At 56.5% G+C, this 14,482-nt stretch overlaps 1 protein-coding gene across 22 annotated transcripts in view; it reads left to right on the plus strand.

The window, feature by feature from the left end:
* Positions 1–282: 282 nt before the first annotated feature.
* AFDN (afadin, adherens junction formation factor) overlaps positions 283–14,482 on the plus strand; it is a 99,676-nt gene continuing 85,476 nt past the window's right edge. For all 22 annotated transcript variants that reach the window (XR_008629708.1, XM_055134142.1, XM_055134146.1 and 19 more), the window contains exon 1: positions 283–463. Coding sequence is in view for 21 of the 22 variants with exons in the window: in XM_055134142.1 (XP_054990117.1) it covers positions 359–463 (105 nt within the window). In the remaining variant the exon portion in view is untranslated. The remainder of the gene's footprint in view (positions 464–14,482) is intronic.

Consider the following 14,482-nt stretch of genomic DNA (forward strand, 5'->3'; position numbering starts at 1 on the left):
GGCCCAACCCCCCTCGCACCGCAGCGCGGCACCTGCCCGCGGCCGCGGCGGCTCCTCCGCGGGCGCGCGGGGCGCGGCGGCGCGCGCGGCGACGCGGGGGCGGGCACGGCGCGGGCGCGCGCACGGCGCGGGGCGGGGCTGCGCCCGGACTCACCGGCCGGCGGGCGCGGGCCGCGGAGCCGAGGGGCCGGCGCGGCGGCGGGAGCGGCGGGCGCGGGACGGCGGCGGGCGGAGCGGGGGGCGCCGAGCGGCGGCTCGAGGGGCGGCGGGGGCCGGGCCCGCCGAGCGGAGCGCGGGGGCCGCCGGCCCGGCCCGCCCGAGCCCCCGCGGCGCCCGGCCCGGAGGCGCGGCCGGGAGGATGTCGGCGGGCGGCCGCGACGAGGAGCGGCGGAAGCTGGCGGACATCATCCAGCACTGGAACGCCAACCGGCTCGACCTGTTCGAGATCAGCCAGCCCACCGAGGTGGGCGCCGGGCCGCTTGCGGGGCTCCTCGTGGGGCTCCTCGCGGGGGCTCTCCTCCGGGGGCTCCTCACGGGGCTCCTCACGGGGCTCTCCTCACGGGGCTCGCTCACGGGGGCTCTCACCGGGGCCTCCTCACGGGGAGATCTCGCCTCACTGGGGGCTCCTGACTGGGGTCTCTCCTCACGGGGTCTCTCCTCACTGGGGGCTTCTGACCAGGGACTCGACTCCTGACTGGGGTCTCTCCACACGGGGTCTTTCCTTACCCGGGTCTCTCCTCACGGGTCTCTCACCGCGGTCTCTCACCGGGGTCTCTCCTCTCGGGGTCTCTCACCCGGGGTCTCTCCTCAAGGGGCCTCTCTTCAGGGGGCCTCCCTTCTCGGGGGTCGCCGCTTCAGCGGGGGGCTCACCTCAGGGGGCCGCGGGCGCCGCCGTGGGCGGGGACCCGGACCCCGGGTGCGGGCGGGGCGCGGGGCGGCGGGAGCCCCGAGCCGCCGCGAGGTGCGCGGTCTGGCCGTGGGCAGCGCGGACCTTTGTCACCGCGAGCATGTGACCCGGCCGGGCGCGGGGGACCCGGCGGCGGCGGGCGGCCGGCCGGTATCTGCGAGCCGGCGGCGATGGCGCGACCTGCTGATAAGGGCCGCGCCGGCCCGCGAGCGCCCTCCCCGCCGCCCCCCTCCCCGCGCCGGGCCGCGCCGGGGACGGGGGCGCCGCCCCTCCCCCACCGCGCCGCCCGGGAACGGGGGCGCCGCCCCTCCCCCGCGGGGGGCCGCGGCCGCGCTCGGAGGAAACGGCCCTCGCGCCCGGCGAGGACAATGGGCGGGGGCGCGGGCGGCCGGGACCCGCCTCAGCCGGACGCGCGCGGCCCTGGCGGGGCGGGGGTCCCCGAAGACCCCCCGGGCGTCCCCACAGGGGCGCCCGCGCTTGCAGCCTTAAGTTGTCGGTGCCGCGCAAACTTGGCGCTTCCCCGGGCCCGCGGCCGAGGGCGGTGTCCGCGGTCAGGGTCAGCGTGCGGGCCGCCCGCGCCCCTCTCCGGCGGGGGCAGAGGCCGCGAGCCCCCGGCCCGGCTCGGCCGGGCCCTCGGGCGCGCCGCGCACGGAGCCCTTTGGGCCTACGGGGCTCGTTTTCCTTATCGCCGTGTAGAAAAATTCGGATGTGAAATTTTATCTCGGTGCGTCGTTTTGTTTTGCCTCTTGAATGGGTCTATTCACAGTTGTTCCGAGGTCCCCGAGTCGAGGTCTCCGAGTCGGGCCGAGCGAGGGCGGTCGATAGCGCAATTGATTATGTGGGATTTCAAGCTGATCTGCCACTAAACAGAATTAAAGCAGAGGAGGGTGGAGGGTCTTTGATCTCTCGAGGTGTCTGGAGCCGGAGGAGCCCTCTGCAGGTGCCTAAGGCTGAGGGGCCCCTGCTGGGGGCGCTTCTCTGGAGGTTCTGAGGCGCGGGTGGGGGGGGGGCTCCCGGGGTCCCCCGACTCTGGGAGCAGTGGCTCTGGCTCTGCCTTCTCCTGGCGCTGTGTTTGCCTGGCCTGAGAGAGGTTGGCTCCTTGGGAGCCCGTCGCCCTGTGGGGACATGTCTGTCATCCCGCCAGGCCCCCCGTGCCTGCCCTGACCCTCACAAGTCCTGTTTCTCGGCGTTGTCCGAGTGCTACCAGTGAGGGACCATCGGCCCTTCTGGTGGTCAGCTGCGGAACTTGATGGATGGTAGTTAGATTCAGGCCGGACATTTGTGCACCTTGGGGGCCTTCCTGTGGTGGTGCGAGGTTCCGTGCCAGGGCTGGGACCCAGGACCCGTGCTCGCCAGATGTAGCACCAGCCTCTGGGCTGGTATTGGTGTGCTTGGGTGATTCGGGGTTCTGTATGAGAATCTCCTTGGCTTTGTGCAGTGTTGGGTGCTGGCCTGTCACACACAGGTATAATACTCGTCTGCTGCTGGTTGATGACCTGGTGTACTCTGGGGTTTCTGTGTCTGCAAAGGTGACTCTTGGGATTACCTGGGCTTTTTTTTTCCCTGCTACACCTGCCAGTGTTCAGGGCTTACTCCTGGCGCTGCACTCGGGGATCGCTCCTTGCTGGAGACCTTGGGGTACAGGGATTGAACCACGGTCAGCTGTGTGCGAACGCAAGGGTCTCGCCTGCTGAGCCGTAATTATGCTCCATATCACACACGACTTTGAAGAAAACCAGGCTCTCAGTTAGCTGGTTAGGTGCCTTTCCTCTCCCCTCCTCACACCTGTGTGTCAGGGAGGGTTCCCGAGGACCTGCCAGTCACGTTCCATCACTGCCTGCTTCTCACCCTGTGCTTGGGTCCCCGTGCCTGGGGAACGCCGAGGTGGGTGCCTTGTCCTCAGGGGACAGCACATCAAGCCGTCTATCTTGCTGCTGTGGAAACGGAGTCCTAATGAAGGCCTGGAGAGCTCGAAGCCCTGTCCTGTTTTTATTTTTAATTACAAGGCTTACCGCTCCTGGGGTTTCTAATTTTTCACTAAGGTCGAGGGCTTGTGGCTAATCTTTTCTGTCCATTGCCTCCTGGGGAGAGGGCCCCTGGCTTGGGTGGGTCCTTCTGTCTGTCTCCCTGTGACACCAGGCCAGAGCTGTTGTCACCCGTCCAGTCTCTGCTGCAGCGGAGGGTGGAGGGAGGCAGACGCTAATCGTGGTGTGGCCCGGGCTGGGCGCGTTTATTGTGCAGCTTTATTCCGGACTGGTGGCTCTTTATTGTGGCATTCATGCCACTTTATTCTTGACTGGTGGGGCCCATCTCTTCCCAAGCTCAGCGACACTGTCTGCTCACTGGGTTAGATGCTGGCTTTTCTGTTACGGTTAAGCATAAAACTCACGCCCAAGCGCAGAAACCCTGCGAGGAGGTGGCTAGTTCACCTCCTGAGGTAGCTCTCTTGTTTCTGCCTCGCACCAGGCATGCTCAGGGCTTACTCTGGCTCTGCCTTCAGGGGTCACGCCTGGTGGGCCTGGAAGGCCCTGTGGGGTGCCCGGGATGGTACCCGGGTCAGCTTTGTGCAAGGCAAGCGTCCTACTCGAGGTGCTATCCCTCTAGTCCCCCGAGATAGCTCCTAAAGCCACTTGTTTCTTACCTTGTTTATTGCTTTGGCATTTTAACTGATGGGAAAAGGGAACTGGGAGCTTGTGTGGCCGCCCACACCTGCTTTATTAAAGGTGACAGTGCTATATTTGAGTACTCCGTACCTGGAGAGGTCGGTGGTGATTCATGCCGCCTAGAGGTGTGTGTAAAAATGGCTTCTGGCCTGCCAGCAGGGCGGAGTAGGAAGTTTGCAGGTGAGCGTGAGTGTCAGGATTGCGCAAGCAGGGTGCCCTCTGCATTCCACACACAGGCGGCGCTGGGACAGAGCTTCAGCGTGCAGCTGGATTGCGTTTCTTCCTGGCTTTTCCTTTTTAACATTTTCATTACATATTTCATGTCCTGCAGCAATTAGGTAAATTAGTGTTTGGGTGGGTGGGTGCCTGTGAGTCTAACCTCGCTTGCCTGTCTTCAGTGGGAGCTCCGTAGACTGGATTCCACCTGCCCTCCATTAGGGAAGTAGGCTGTTCTCTGGCACAGGTGGAATGGAGTGTGAGTGCCACCACCGTGGGCCTTGCTGCTGCCCGGGGCTCGGGCTTGTGGTGGAAGAGGAGAGGAGGACACACTCTCGGGTTTTTGCAGGGTACAAGTGACGGAGAGTCAGGGTCTGGTGGCTGGTGGGCGGGTGCTCACCTCCTGAGTGAAGGCCCGTGGCGCTGCGAGGGCATGCTGCTCCCAGTGGTGCCAGAGCTCAGGGACACAGGGGTTCGCTTGCGGACAGAGCGATGTCTTCCCCTGGGGCATGTTGTCAGGAACTACTAATGGAGAAACTGTTTTCATGTTACCTGCTTAATTTTACTGTAAGGAAAACGGCCACCGAGTGATACCTATTGAGCTTTGATCACTTCATTGGAAATGATTTCTCCTCTCAGGTAGAGTCTGTTGACTTGTTCTGAAGTTTGCTGCTTGAAGCTCTGAGTTTCTGGCTGCTTGGGTTTAGATACCCCCCTTGACTGACACAGGAGGGAAGTCAGGGATAGAAATTCAACCCGCGTTTATACTTTGGGCTGGGCACGCCCAGCAGGAGTCAGGCCCTGCTAATCCTTAGTCACTTCTGCGCGGACCCAATGACAGGCTGGCTGGCTCCGAGACCCCTCAGTGGGCTTCTGGGGGATAGGCAGCAGCTTCTTTCTGCTCTGACCTGGGACTGGTGTGGGGTCCGCTTGCCTCTCTGCCACCCTCTGCAGTGGGTCCAGGGTTTCGTACCCTGGGCTCGCTGGTGGGTGTTGTGGCTGGAATCATGGAGAACTGCCTGTAACTGTAGAGGATGGAGTCGGAAGTGCTCTGCTTGTCCTCAAGGCAAATCGAGTGTGGAAGCAAATCAGACGGCAGCCTAGCGGTGTGAGCCACGCGTGGCCTGGTGGTGGCAGGGGCCTCACACACACACTGGGCACTGCGCTTGTTCGGCTTCGCCCTTGTGCGTACTGCAGGCTGCATGGGACGCCAGGACAGTCACTGTTGCAGGGCAGGCGGCACCCACGGGGGTGGCTATAGTGCCTGGCTGGTCCCGCTTCGACTTGGCTGGTCACAGGTTGGGAACTTAAGGTGGCAGAGTTGCCCTTCCTCTGTGACTCGGGCAGGCTGCTCATGCCCATGGTCACAGATTCAGGCTTTCCTTGGGTGTGCAAAGCCTCCTCCCGGGAGGTTGGAGAGAGAGCTCCAGGGGCGGAGTCAACACTCAGCCAACACTTTGCTTGCAGGGGCTTGGGTTCCATTCCTGGTACTGCGTGGTCCCTAGAGCACCACTGAGAGTGACCCCTGAATAAAGAGTAGGGGGCATTCCCTGATCCCTGCCAGGAGCGGCCAAAATCCCAGACAGAATGAACCAGCACTATAGCCACGCTCTGGGCAGGGCAGATGCAGATGGAAAGACCAGCATGACTCTGTCCTCATCACCCAGTGAGCCACTGTGTTCCCCAGGAAGGCTGATGGCTTCCAAAACCTCTCCTCAGCTTCCTGGTTCTCTCACTGGAGGGACTGACCGCAGTGCTCAGACCCCAGGAAAATGCTATTTCCTTATTCGGGTGTTGGGGTGTCTGGGGTATAAAAAGGCTGGTGGGCTGTTCTGTTCACTTGCAGGCTTCCTGTTAGTAGGAAGTTAGACTTGGACTCTACACCTCAAGCTTCAGGTTGTTTTTCCTTCATTCTTGTTGCTAGTAGTAGTTCTTCCCCCACTGATCTCTCCCTTTCACCTGAGTTCTGCAGGACAACTAACAGTGTGCCCATCTTCGACAGCTCTGTGTTGTCTTTCTTGCTCTCGCTGCAGACTCGACAGCTCCCTCCTGCTTGCCTCTGGTCTTGTGTGTTTACTAGAGAAGAGGATAGTCTCTCAGACCTGTCTGCGTCTTTCTGCCCGGCCTGTGCATGGGGAAAGATCTTCCAAGTAGATGATTTTAGCACAGACTGATTTTATTACTGTGAATGTCTGGTTACTTCTAACCTCGAGAGCACTGCTGCTCATTCCGTGACTGTTCCCTGCAGTTTCATGGACACCACAGTGAATTCAGTGGGGCATTCTACTTTGGACGTGGTTTTATTTAATTTTTTAACCACTTAATTGAGCTACCAGGATCAGTAATACTGTTGATCATACTTCTCATCATGCATCGTTTCCGTATGCTTTGGGTGCTGCTTGAGTTTGGAGCCAGGTGTCGTGGCACTGGCGGTGAGGAGAGAGGCATTTGTGAGGAAAGACAGTAGGAAGTGTGACTGAGGGTTTGGCCTTGTGCCTCACGCTGTTTCCTGGTTTGGGTTGCCAGCTGGGCGAGACTGCCCACTTCTGGCTCCTCCAGGCTCCTTGCACTACCCTTGGGTGTGCCCCCACCTTAATGTGTGGTTTCCAGGTTTCTGGAATTGTCAGACTCATGTTGGTGATTGGATAAGAAAAAGCTTAAGTATTACAGAATTTTCAGTCTCACCGTGGTGGACACAAAGCCTTGACAGATCTCGTTTCCTGGCAAGCTAGATTTACTCCTGTCCATCTTGAGTGCCCGGCTTGCTTGGCTCACCTGGAGAACATGCTTGCACCTCTTCAGGCCCGAGAACATGGGGCGTGTGGGGGTTCCCTGCGAGCAGTGCCCCCTTGCCTCCATGTGGGGCCTCCCCTCGGGCACAGAGGCTTGAATGGACACTCTGGGAAGGCAGGTGTTGGGAAGTAACCGGCCTCTTGTGGCTCTCATTAAACGCCCTTGCAAGTGAAACTGGCCGTTCCGCTTCAGTCTAGCAGTGAGAACTGCCTCTACTTCCATGGCGGTTCGGTGGGCCTCTGCCTCTCCCAGCTTGGCCTGTCCCCTGCAGCCCACCCCCCCCCCCCCCGTCTGCCCTCTTAGTCCCCTAGCGGTCTCCTGGGTCGGAGGCACCCACTTCCCGAGTGGGTTGGTTGGTGTGTGGTGATGGGCTGATGTTCAGGAACGGTGAGGTTCGTGTTCCAGCTCATGTTGGTGGTCTTTTCCAACCCGGGCTGCAGAGTGCGTGGAGCTGCTGGGCCTGGCCAGGATGGGCAGGCCGGTCTCTGTCATTGCTATCTCCCGTGTCCCTGGTCAGCCGTTCCAGTATTCCCAGAGATGTCCAGAGTCTCGGTTAGGGGGCTCTGGGCCAGACCTGTGGTGTGGGTCCCGGGAGCAGTCCGACCTGGCTGAGTGGAAGTGGTGGGCTCCGTGTGGGCCTCAGTCCACTCAGGCCTCTCGGGAGGGTGCAGAGGGCTGCGCGTGGGGACTCTGGCCTCTGCGGCTGCCCCTCAGCCAGGTGAGCACACGTGTTTGGACGGCCCCTCCTCTCCCTTTTGTCTACAAGCCCAGAGAGCACTGAATGGGAAGAGAGCTTGCCCACCAGCTCCTGGGCCTGCTCGGCTCAGCAGGAGGAGCTGCTCTGGCACCTTGGACAGGGCCTCACCAGCCAGGTTAGGAATGTGTTCTCAGTTCACGGCTGGAGAACATGGCCTGCTTGTGTTCAGGGCACAGCTAATGTGTTTTTATGCTAGATTTGCTATTTCAACTTTTGAATTGATTTTTTTTTATTACTTTCATGAAATTGTTACTTTTGGAATATCAGGAACCAGTTAGTTAAGGCCAGTAAATCTGAAAAAGCATTATGGTTAGATAAATATAAATATGGTTATTTATGGTTTAATTAAAAAATTATTTCAGTCACTGTGAGTTTCTTTGTCTTTTTTTTCCCCCTCGGTGGAGGTGGGGGGGGGTCACACCCAGTGATGCTCAGGGGTTACTCCTGGCTCTGCACTCAGGAATTAATCCTGGCAGTGCTCAGGGGACCATATGGGGTGCCAGGGATGTTCAAGGCAAATGTCCTACCCATTGTACTATTGCTCCGGCCCCTCAGTTACTCTGATTTACAGTACTGTTGGTGACAGGTTTCATGAGTATAAGTGTTCACCACTGCATCCCCTACCAGGGTCCATTTCCCTCCACCATTGTCTCAGGGGCCCTTCGTCAAACCGTACTAATATTCCCGCCTCTGGTGCTCCCTTCCTGCCCCCCTAATCTTCTCATTGTGATAAGCTCAGTTCTGTAGACTGGGGCCAGTTTACAGATTCTCTTTCTTTGGGTCATCTGTTATTCCTTGACTATGTTAACTTATATCCCACCTATGAAAAGTTATTCTGTGTCTGTCCCTCTCCTGCTGACATCATTCACATGACCCACAGTTTATGGTTTAATTTTATATTTGCTTTTTGGGTCACACCCAGTGATGCACAGGGTTTACTCCTGGCTCATGCCCTCAGAAATTATTCCTGGTGGTGCTTTGGGGGACCATATGGGATGCTGGGTATCGAACCCAGGTAAGCCACGTGCAAGGCAAATGGCCCACCCACTGTGCCAGCCCCTATAGTACATTCTTGAAAGTATATTTGGTCATGATGGAATTTAGTGTATTCACTGTAGTCAGATTGCACATTTGGAAATGGTTGTCTTTAATCAAGAGAAAGGTTTTCAATAGAATATTTGAAAACAGTGGCAAGCAGAACTAAGGGAGCCAGGACCCAGTGTGAGCTCGTACACAAACGTGTGAGCTCAGAGCCTGACCGAGCTCAGTGTGTCTCTCCGAGTTGTTTGCACTTGGAGCCTCTGCTGGGTGCTGTGTGTCCTGGACTGAGCTGCCCCCTATTTCCGGGACCCTCGTGATGCACAGCCTACATGTGACTCCGGTGAACTCTCAGTACTTCTTGCTTCTTCTTAGGGGACCCCTGAGCACGTGGGTGCTCAAGAGCACAGCCCAGGAGCTGTGGGTCCCGGTAATCTGACTTGGCGGTCTCTCCAGACACTGTTGGTGGAACTTCAGACCATTTCTGTGAGCAGCATGTGGGAGTTTCAGAGGGAAATGGCTTCTAAATAGAGGGATCTAAAACCTACCTTTCAGGAAGAAGACCCTAGATGAGACCTTTTTTTTTTTTTTTTTTTTTTTTGCTTTTTGGGTCACACCCGGCGATGCACAGGGGTTACTCCTGGCTCTGCACTCAGGAATTATTCCTGGCAGTGCTCAGGGGACCATATGGGATGTGGGAATCGAACCCGGGTTGGCCGTGTGCAAGGCAAATGCCCTACCCGCTGTGCTGTCGCTCCAGCCCCCATAGATGAGACCTTTTTTGCCTTATTTACAATCTGTGCTATCTGTTTATGCCACACAGAGAAGAACTGATTTTCATCTTGACTGTAGCACTGTCGTCCTGTTGTTCATCAATTTGCTCAAGCGGGCATCAGTGACGTCTCCATTGTGAGACTTGTTGTAACTGTTTTTGGCATATCAAATACCAAATATGCCATGAGTAGCCTGCCAGGCTCTGCCGTGGGGGCGAGATGCTCTCGGTAGCTTGCCGAGCCCTCTGAGAGGGACGGAGGAATGGAACCCGGGTTGGCCATGTGCAAGGCAAACGCCCTACCCATTGTGCTATCGCTCGATAACTCATCTTGACTATTAATTTTTTTTCAAATGTGCTTTTTGGAACTTGTGACAAAAGATAATATAGATGCAGCAGGGTCTTTTCTTTTTTAAAAATTGAATCTATGGACTACAAAGGTTTCCATGATTGGGTTCCAGACTGTCGTGCTCCAGCGCCTCTCCCTTCACCAGTGTGCTTTCCTTCCACCAGAGTCCCCTGGTTCCCTTCTGCCCCCAGGCTGCCACTATACTACTCATGATTTTTGTTTCTATTGCCTGTGGGCATTTTTTATTCCCCTACTGTTTCTTTTTATTCCACATTCTCTGTGGGATATTCTCTGGGAGAGAGAGATCATTCTCTGACTAATTTCACTCAGCGGGATACTTTCAGCATGGTACTTTCCAGATCCATCCACTAGTAGCAAATTGCATGACTTCATCTTTCCTTACTGTTGAGTACTATTCCATGTGTTTATGTATCATATCTTCTTTTCTGGGAGTGGGTGTGGTCACACCCTTCAGTGCCCAGGAGTTACTCCTGGCTTTGCACACAGGAATCATTCCTGGTAGTACATGGGGGACTCTGTGGGGTGCCAGGGACTGAACCTTGGTCTGCCACATGCAAGAGAAATGCCCTACCTGCTATACTATCATTCAGGCCCCGTACCGTAGCTTCTTTATCCAGCCATCTATTCTTGAGCACTTGTTTTTTTTTTTTTTTTTCTTTTTTTGGGTCACACCTGGCAATGCACAGGGGTTACTCCTGGCTCTGCACTCAGGAATTACCCCTGGCCATGCTCAGGGGACCATATGGGATGCTGGGATTTGAACCCGGGTCGGCCGCGTGCAAGGCAAACGCCCTACCCGCTGTGCTATCTCTCCAGCCCCTCTTGAGCACTTGGGTTGTAGCACTGCAATGAACATAGGAGTGCAAATGCCTTTTCTACATTGTGTTTTAGGGTCAGTGTGCTATAGTCCCATGAGTGGGATTGCTGGGTCATTGAAGTTTAGTTCCAAGATTTTTGAGGAATATTTACATTGATTTACAAAAAGGCTGGACTAGTGGGCATTTCCACCAGCAGTGAATGAGGGTCCCCTCCCCCAAACCCACATCAACACTGTTTGCTGTTCTTTTTGGTGTGTGCCAGTCTCTCTGATGTGAGTTGGTATCTCATTTTTGTTTTAATTTGTATTTCCCTGATGATTAGTGACGTAGATTTTTTTATTGCCCTTTGACCCGTATTTCTTCCATGAGGATTTTTCTATTTATCTCTTCCAATTTTTTGATGGGGTTAAATTTTTGTTTTCCCTTGTAAAGTGTTTTTTTTTTTTTTTTTTGCTTTTCGGGTCACTTACAGCGATGCGATGCTCAGGGGTTACTCCTGGCTCTGCACTCAGGAATTACTCCTGTCGGTGCTCGGGGGACCATATGGGATGCTGGGGATTGAATCCAGGTTGGCCGTAAATGCCCTTCCCGCTGTACTATCGCTCCAGCCCCTTCCCTGTAAAGTTCTACCAGTACTTCATGTATCTTGGGTGGCACTGTAGCACTGTTGTCCCGCTGTTCATCGATTTGCTCGAGCAGGCACCAGTAACATCTCCTGGTGAGACTTGTTACTGTTCTTGGCATATTGAATATGCCACAGGTAGCTTGCCAGGCTCTGCCATGTGGGCGGGATACTCTCGGTAGCTTGCCGGGCTCTCCGAGAGGGGCGGAGGAATCGAACCTGGGTTGGCCTCTTGCAGGGCAAACGCCCTACCGCTGTGCTATCGCCCCAGCCCTGTATCTTGGGTATTAACCCTTTATCAAATTCCAGTTTGTGGGGAGTCTTTGTTTTCTGGGCATCACTTTCTTTGAGGTGCAGAAGCTTTTTAATTTAATGTGTGAACTTTCAGTCTTTTAGTCATTATAACATTTTAGTCACTGTTTTAATTACTTTGGTTACTTTTGGTGGCCATTGGGGTAACCAGGGCTACTCCCTGGTAGTGGTGGGTGTCATGTAGTGCTTGAATCAAATGGGCTTGCACAGGCTGGGCCTGAGTTCTCCCTCCCAGTTGAGTCAGGACGCCCTTGCTCCTCCACCCTTACTTCCTGAGGCTCTGTAAGAGTTTTCTCGTTGCAGGGGCGGTGGACTGGTGCTTGGTAGTCAGCACAGTGCCTCTCTGGCTGTCTGCTGGCTGTGGCCAGACCTTCTGTCTTGAATAACAATGGAAAGTATGTGAAGGAGGGAGGAGGCGGGGCTTTGCTGAGCGCTTTCCTGTGCCCCAAGGGACGGGCAGGAGGCCCACCCACTGACCTGGCCCTTCTGAGTTCAGGGCCTCCTCTTCAGTGGTTTGGAGTTCTGTGAGGGAATCTTGTTTTATTTTTCGGGCCTTAGAGTTCTGGGCTAGAAGCTGGCTGTCCCTGCACATAGCTCTCAGCCCGTCCCACAGGGTTCATCCTGCTTTCACTTGGGCCAAGGTGCTGGACTCTGCCCTGGGTGTGGCCCAGCCCTTCCTGATATCTGTTTGCACAGTGGGTAGGGACTGACTGGAATGTCATCAATCTCAGAGATCATTCCTGATGTACCGCAGTCCCCTAGCATGTGCCATTCCCGGAGGAGCAGGGCCGGTGGGGGGTGGTTGGGACAGACTCCCTTCCCTGGCTCTGCGCCCGTTTTCTCCTGTGTCATGTATGAGGGCGCGTCTGGGTGGGAATGGGTGTGTACTTCCAGGCGGTGAACCCTGGAAGCACGGAGAGCGCAGTGGCGCCGCCTGCTCCCGCCCTGCTGAGCCAGCGTCCACTCGGACCTGCAGTCTGGCGCGGTCTGGTGGAGCCTCTGCTCCACGGTAGCAGAGAATGGGTTTGCCTTGCCATTCATAGGCGCGCCTGTGCCTCACTCCTGGGCTTGGTGGGCGTGACGGTCTCCGACTGCTCCCCTCAGCTCTGCAGTCACACTGCTGTGACCATCACGGTTTGCATCCTACACTGCCTGTGAGTGAGTCAGGGTCTGAGTCGGCTTCTGTGCCTCTTGGCCTGTGACCAGGGCCACTGCCGTGTTTCCGGCTCTGTGAGGGAGAGCCGTGGCCTGCACCCCCGCCCCTGGCTGTCACTGTCTGCTGTTCCTGGCTGGCCCATCACCCTGAGCTCCTGGCCTCCCTGTGCTCCTGGCTGGGATTGGCTTCCAGTCTTGTGCACACACTGGGCCCTCTTTAGGGCGGTAGGTCTGCCTGGGGGAGACTGTCCTCACTCTCCCTGTGATCACAGTGGCAGGGGTGGGTAGCTGGCCTGTGCTGCTTCCTGGCACTTACGGGCTGTCACTTGTGCACACCTGTTTGGTGCTGGAAGTTTGGTCCCCAGTGGGAGTTAACAGGGCTCAGTACTGCTTCCCAGCACAGGGTGTGTGTGGCGTTGCCTCCCTGTGTGGATGGGGTGCTGTTGGATCCCAGAGCAGGGACAGGCTTGAGCTGAGGATCCGTGTGGCTTTCCTTTCTGGCTGACAGCGATAGAGACCTCAGGAGCTGCTGGGGTCACTTCAACCCCCTCCAGCCTGTTCGCACATGTGTGTGTACCTGTCCACCCCAGGGCGCTCCACAGGCTGATGCCACCAAGTAGGAGCTGTTTGTTTGTGGTGGCCATTCTGTCAGGAAAGGTATTTTGGAAGTGGCACAGTGAGCATGTCAGAAGAGGGAGGGGAGACACTTCCACCCGCCACCTGTGGGTGGTGTGGGCTGTGACATCCCACCATCCCCTCTCAGGCAGCCGTACAAATGGGCGGGCCCTCCTGGCCAGAGACACTGCTGACCTCGGCTCCAGTCCCTTTGTACTCACGCCCCGCCCCCCCCACCCTGTATCCTTGCCCACGCTTCTGTGTCCTCACTCAGGACTGCCAGGAAACCAGACGGTGTTCCTGGCAGGTAATGTGCTTGAGGTCCAGGGAAGGGTCCCTTATTTAAGCATCCGGAGCTGAGTCAGGGAGCGCTTCTTCCAGGGCTGGAGCAGATAGCATGTCCAGGCTTCTGGGGCACCGAGCTTGCGCCTCATCAGTGTGCTGTGACCTCTGCAGGTTCATGCCCCTTACACTTGGGTGTTTTTGTGACAGGTTGCTGGAAATGAAATCTGAGTCAAAGGCTCGACGAGCCAGGCAGTCTTTCAGATCACTGAGCCCTCTACAGGGTTGCCCGTGCTCTCCCTCAGCTAATAGTGCATGGCTGAGGGAACTTTTCAGCCCAGTAGAATCATCACAGGCTCAAGGGTCCATGTTCTGCATGAAGTGACGGGCTACCGTGCTTCCTTTCTTTGTAGGCTACTGGTTATCCTGTCAGGAAATGGGTTTTAATAGAGTCAAGTTGTGAGAATACTTTTTCGAAAATGTTGATCTATTATTCTGTGTTTCCAGTTATTTTTTCTTGTCATTTGGGTCTTTTGCTTTGATCATGGTACTTTCTGTGGGCACTGCCAGTGGTTGGGGTGGCCACACGGGGTGCAGCCCCCAGCAGGTGGAACCTCTGCAGTGTTAGCCATCTTTCAGACCCAGCAGTCTATGGGAAACGTATTTCCTCACCAGGCTCCCAGCTGGGTGATCTGGCTAGGCACCAGGAATTAAACTCAGGACAGCCCCCCAGCATCTGGCCCTTCTCTCTGAGGGTCCCTGATGTGGGCTGGCAGCACTGTCTCAGTGTCTGCATGTGGTGTCCCTGGGGCTAGAACTCAGAACGTGGGCTTGCTGGTGGCAGCAACTGAAGCCACTTAGATAAGGCTTAGCCCTCAAACCTTGCCTCCCAGTAACCACTTGCTCTTGCCTTGGAGAGCCTGTGTGTGTGTTGGGGGGGGGGGGGGGAGAGAGAGAGAGAGAGAGAGGGAGAGACTGTTCTTCTGAGGTCTCCTATTGTAGACAGGAAAAAGAGCAAGAGACTGTTCCGAGGCCTTCTGTTGTAGACAGTTATCTTACAACTTCTGAAGCAATTTGTTACTGTACAAATAGCACAGTAAAAAGAAAATAAATCGGTTAGGAGCGAGGAAGAGGGGCAGAAGAGCAAGCTCAATGGGCTGAG

The sequence above is a fragment of the Sorex araneus genome, chromosome 4 (assembly GCF_027595985.1).
Source record: "Sorex araneus isolate mSorAra2 chromosome 4, mSorAra2.pri, whole genome shotgun sequence".
Taxonomy (NCBI): domain Eukaryota; kingdom Metazoa; phylum Chordata; class Mammalia; order Eulipotyphla; family Soricidae; genus Sorex; species Sorex araneus.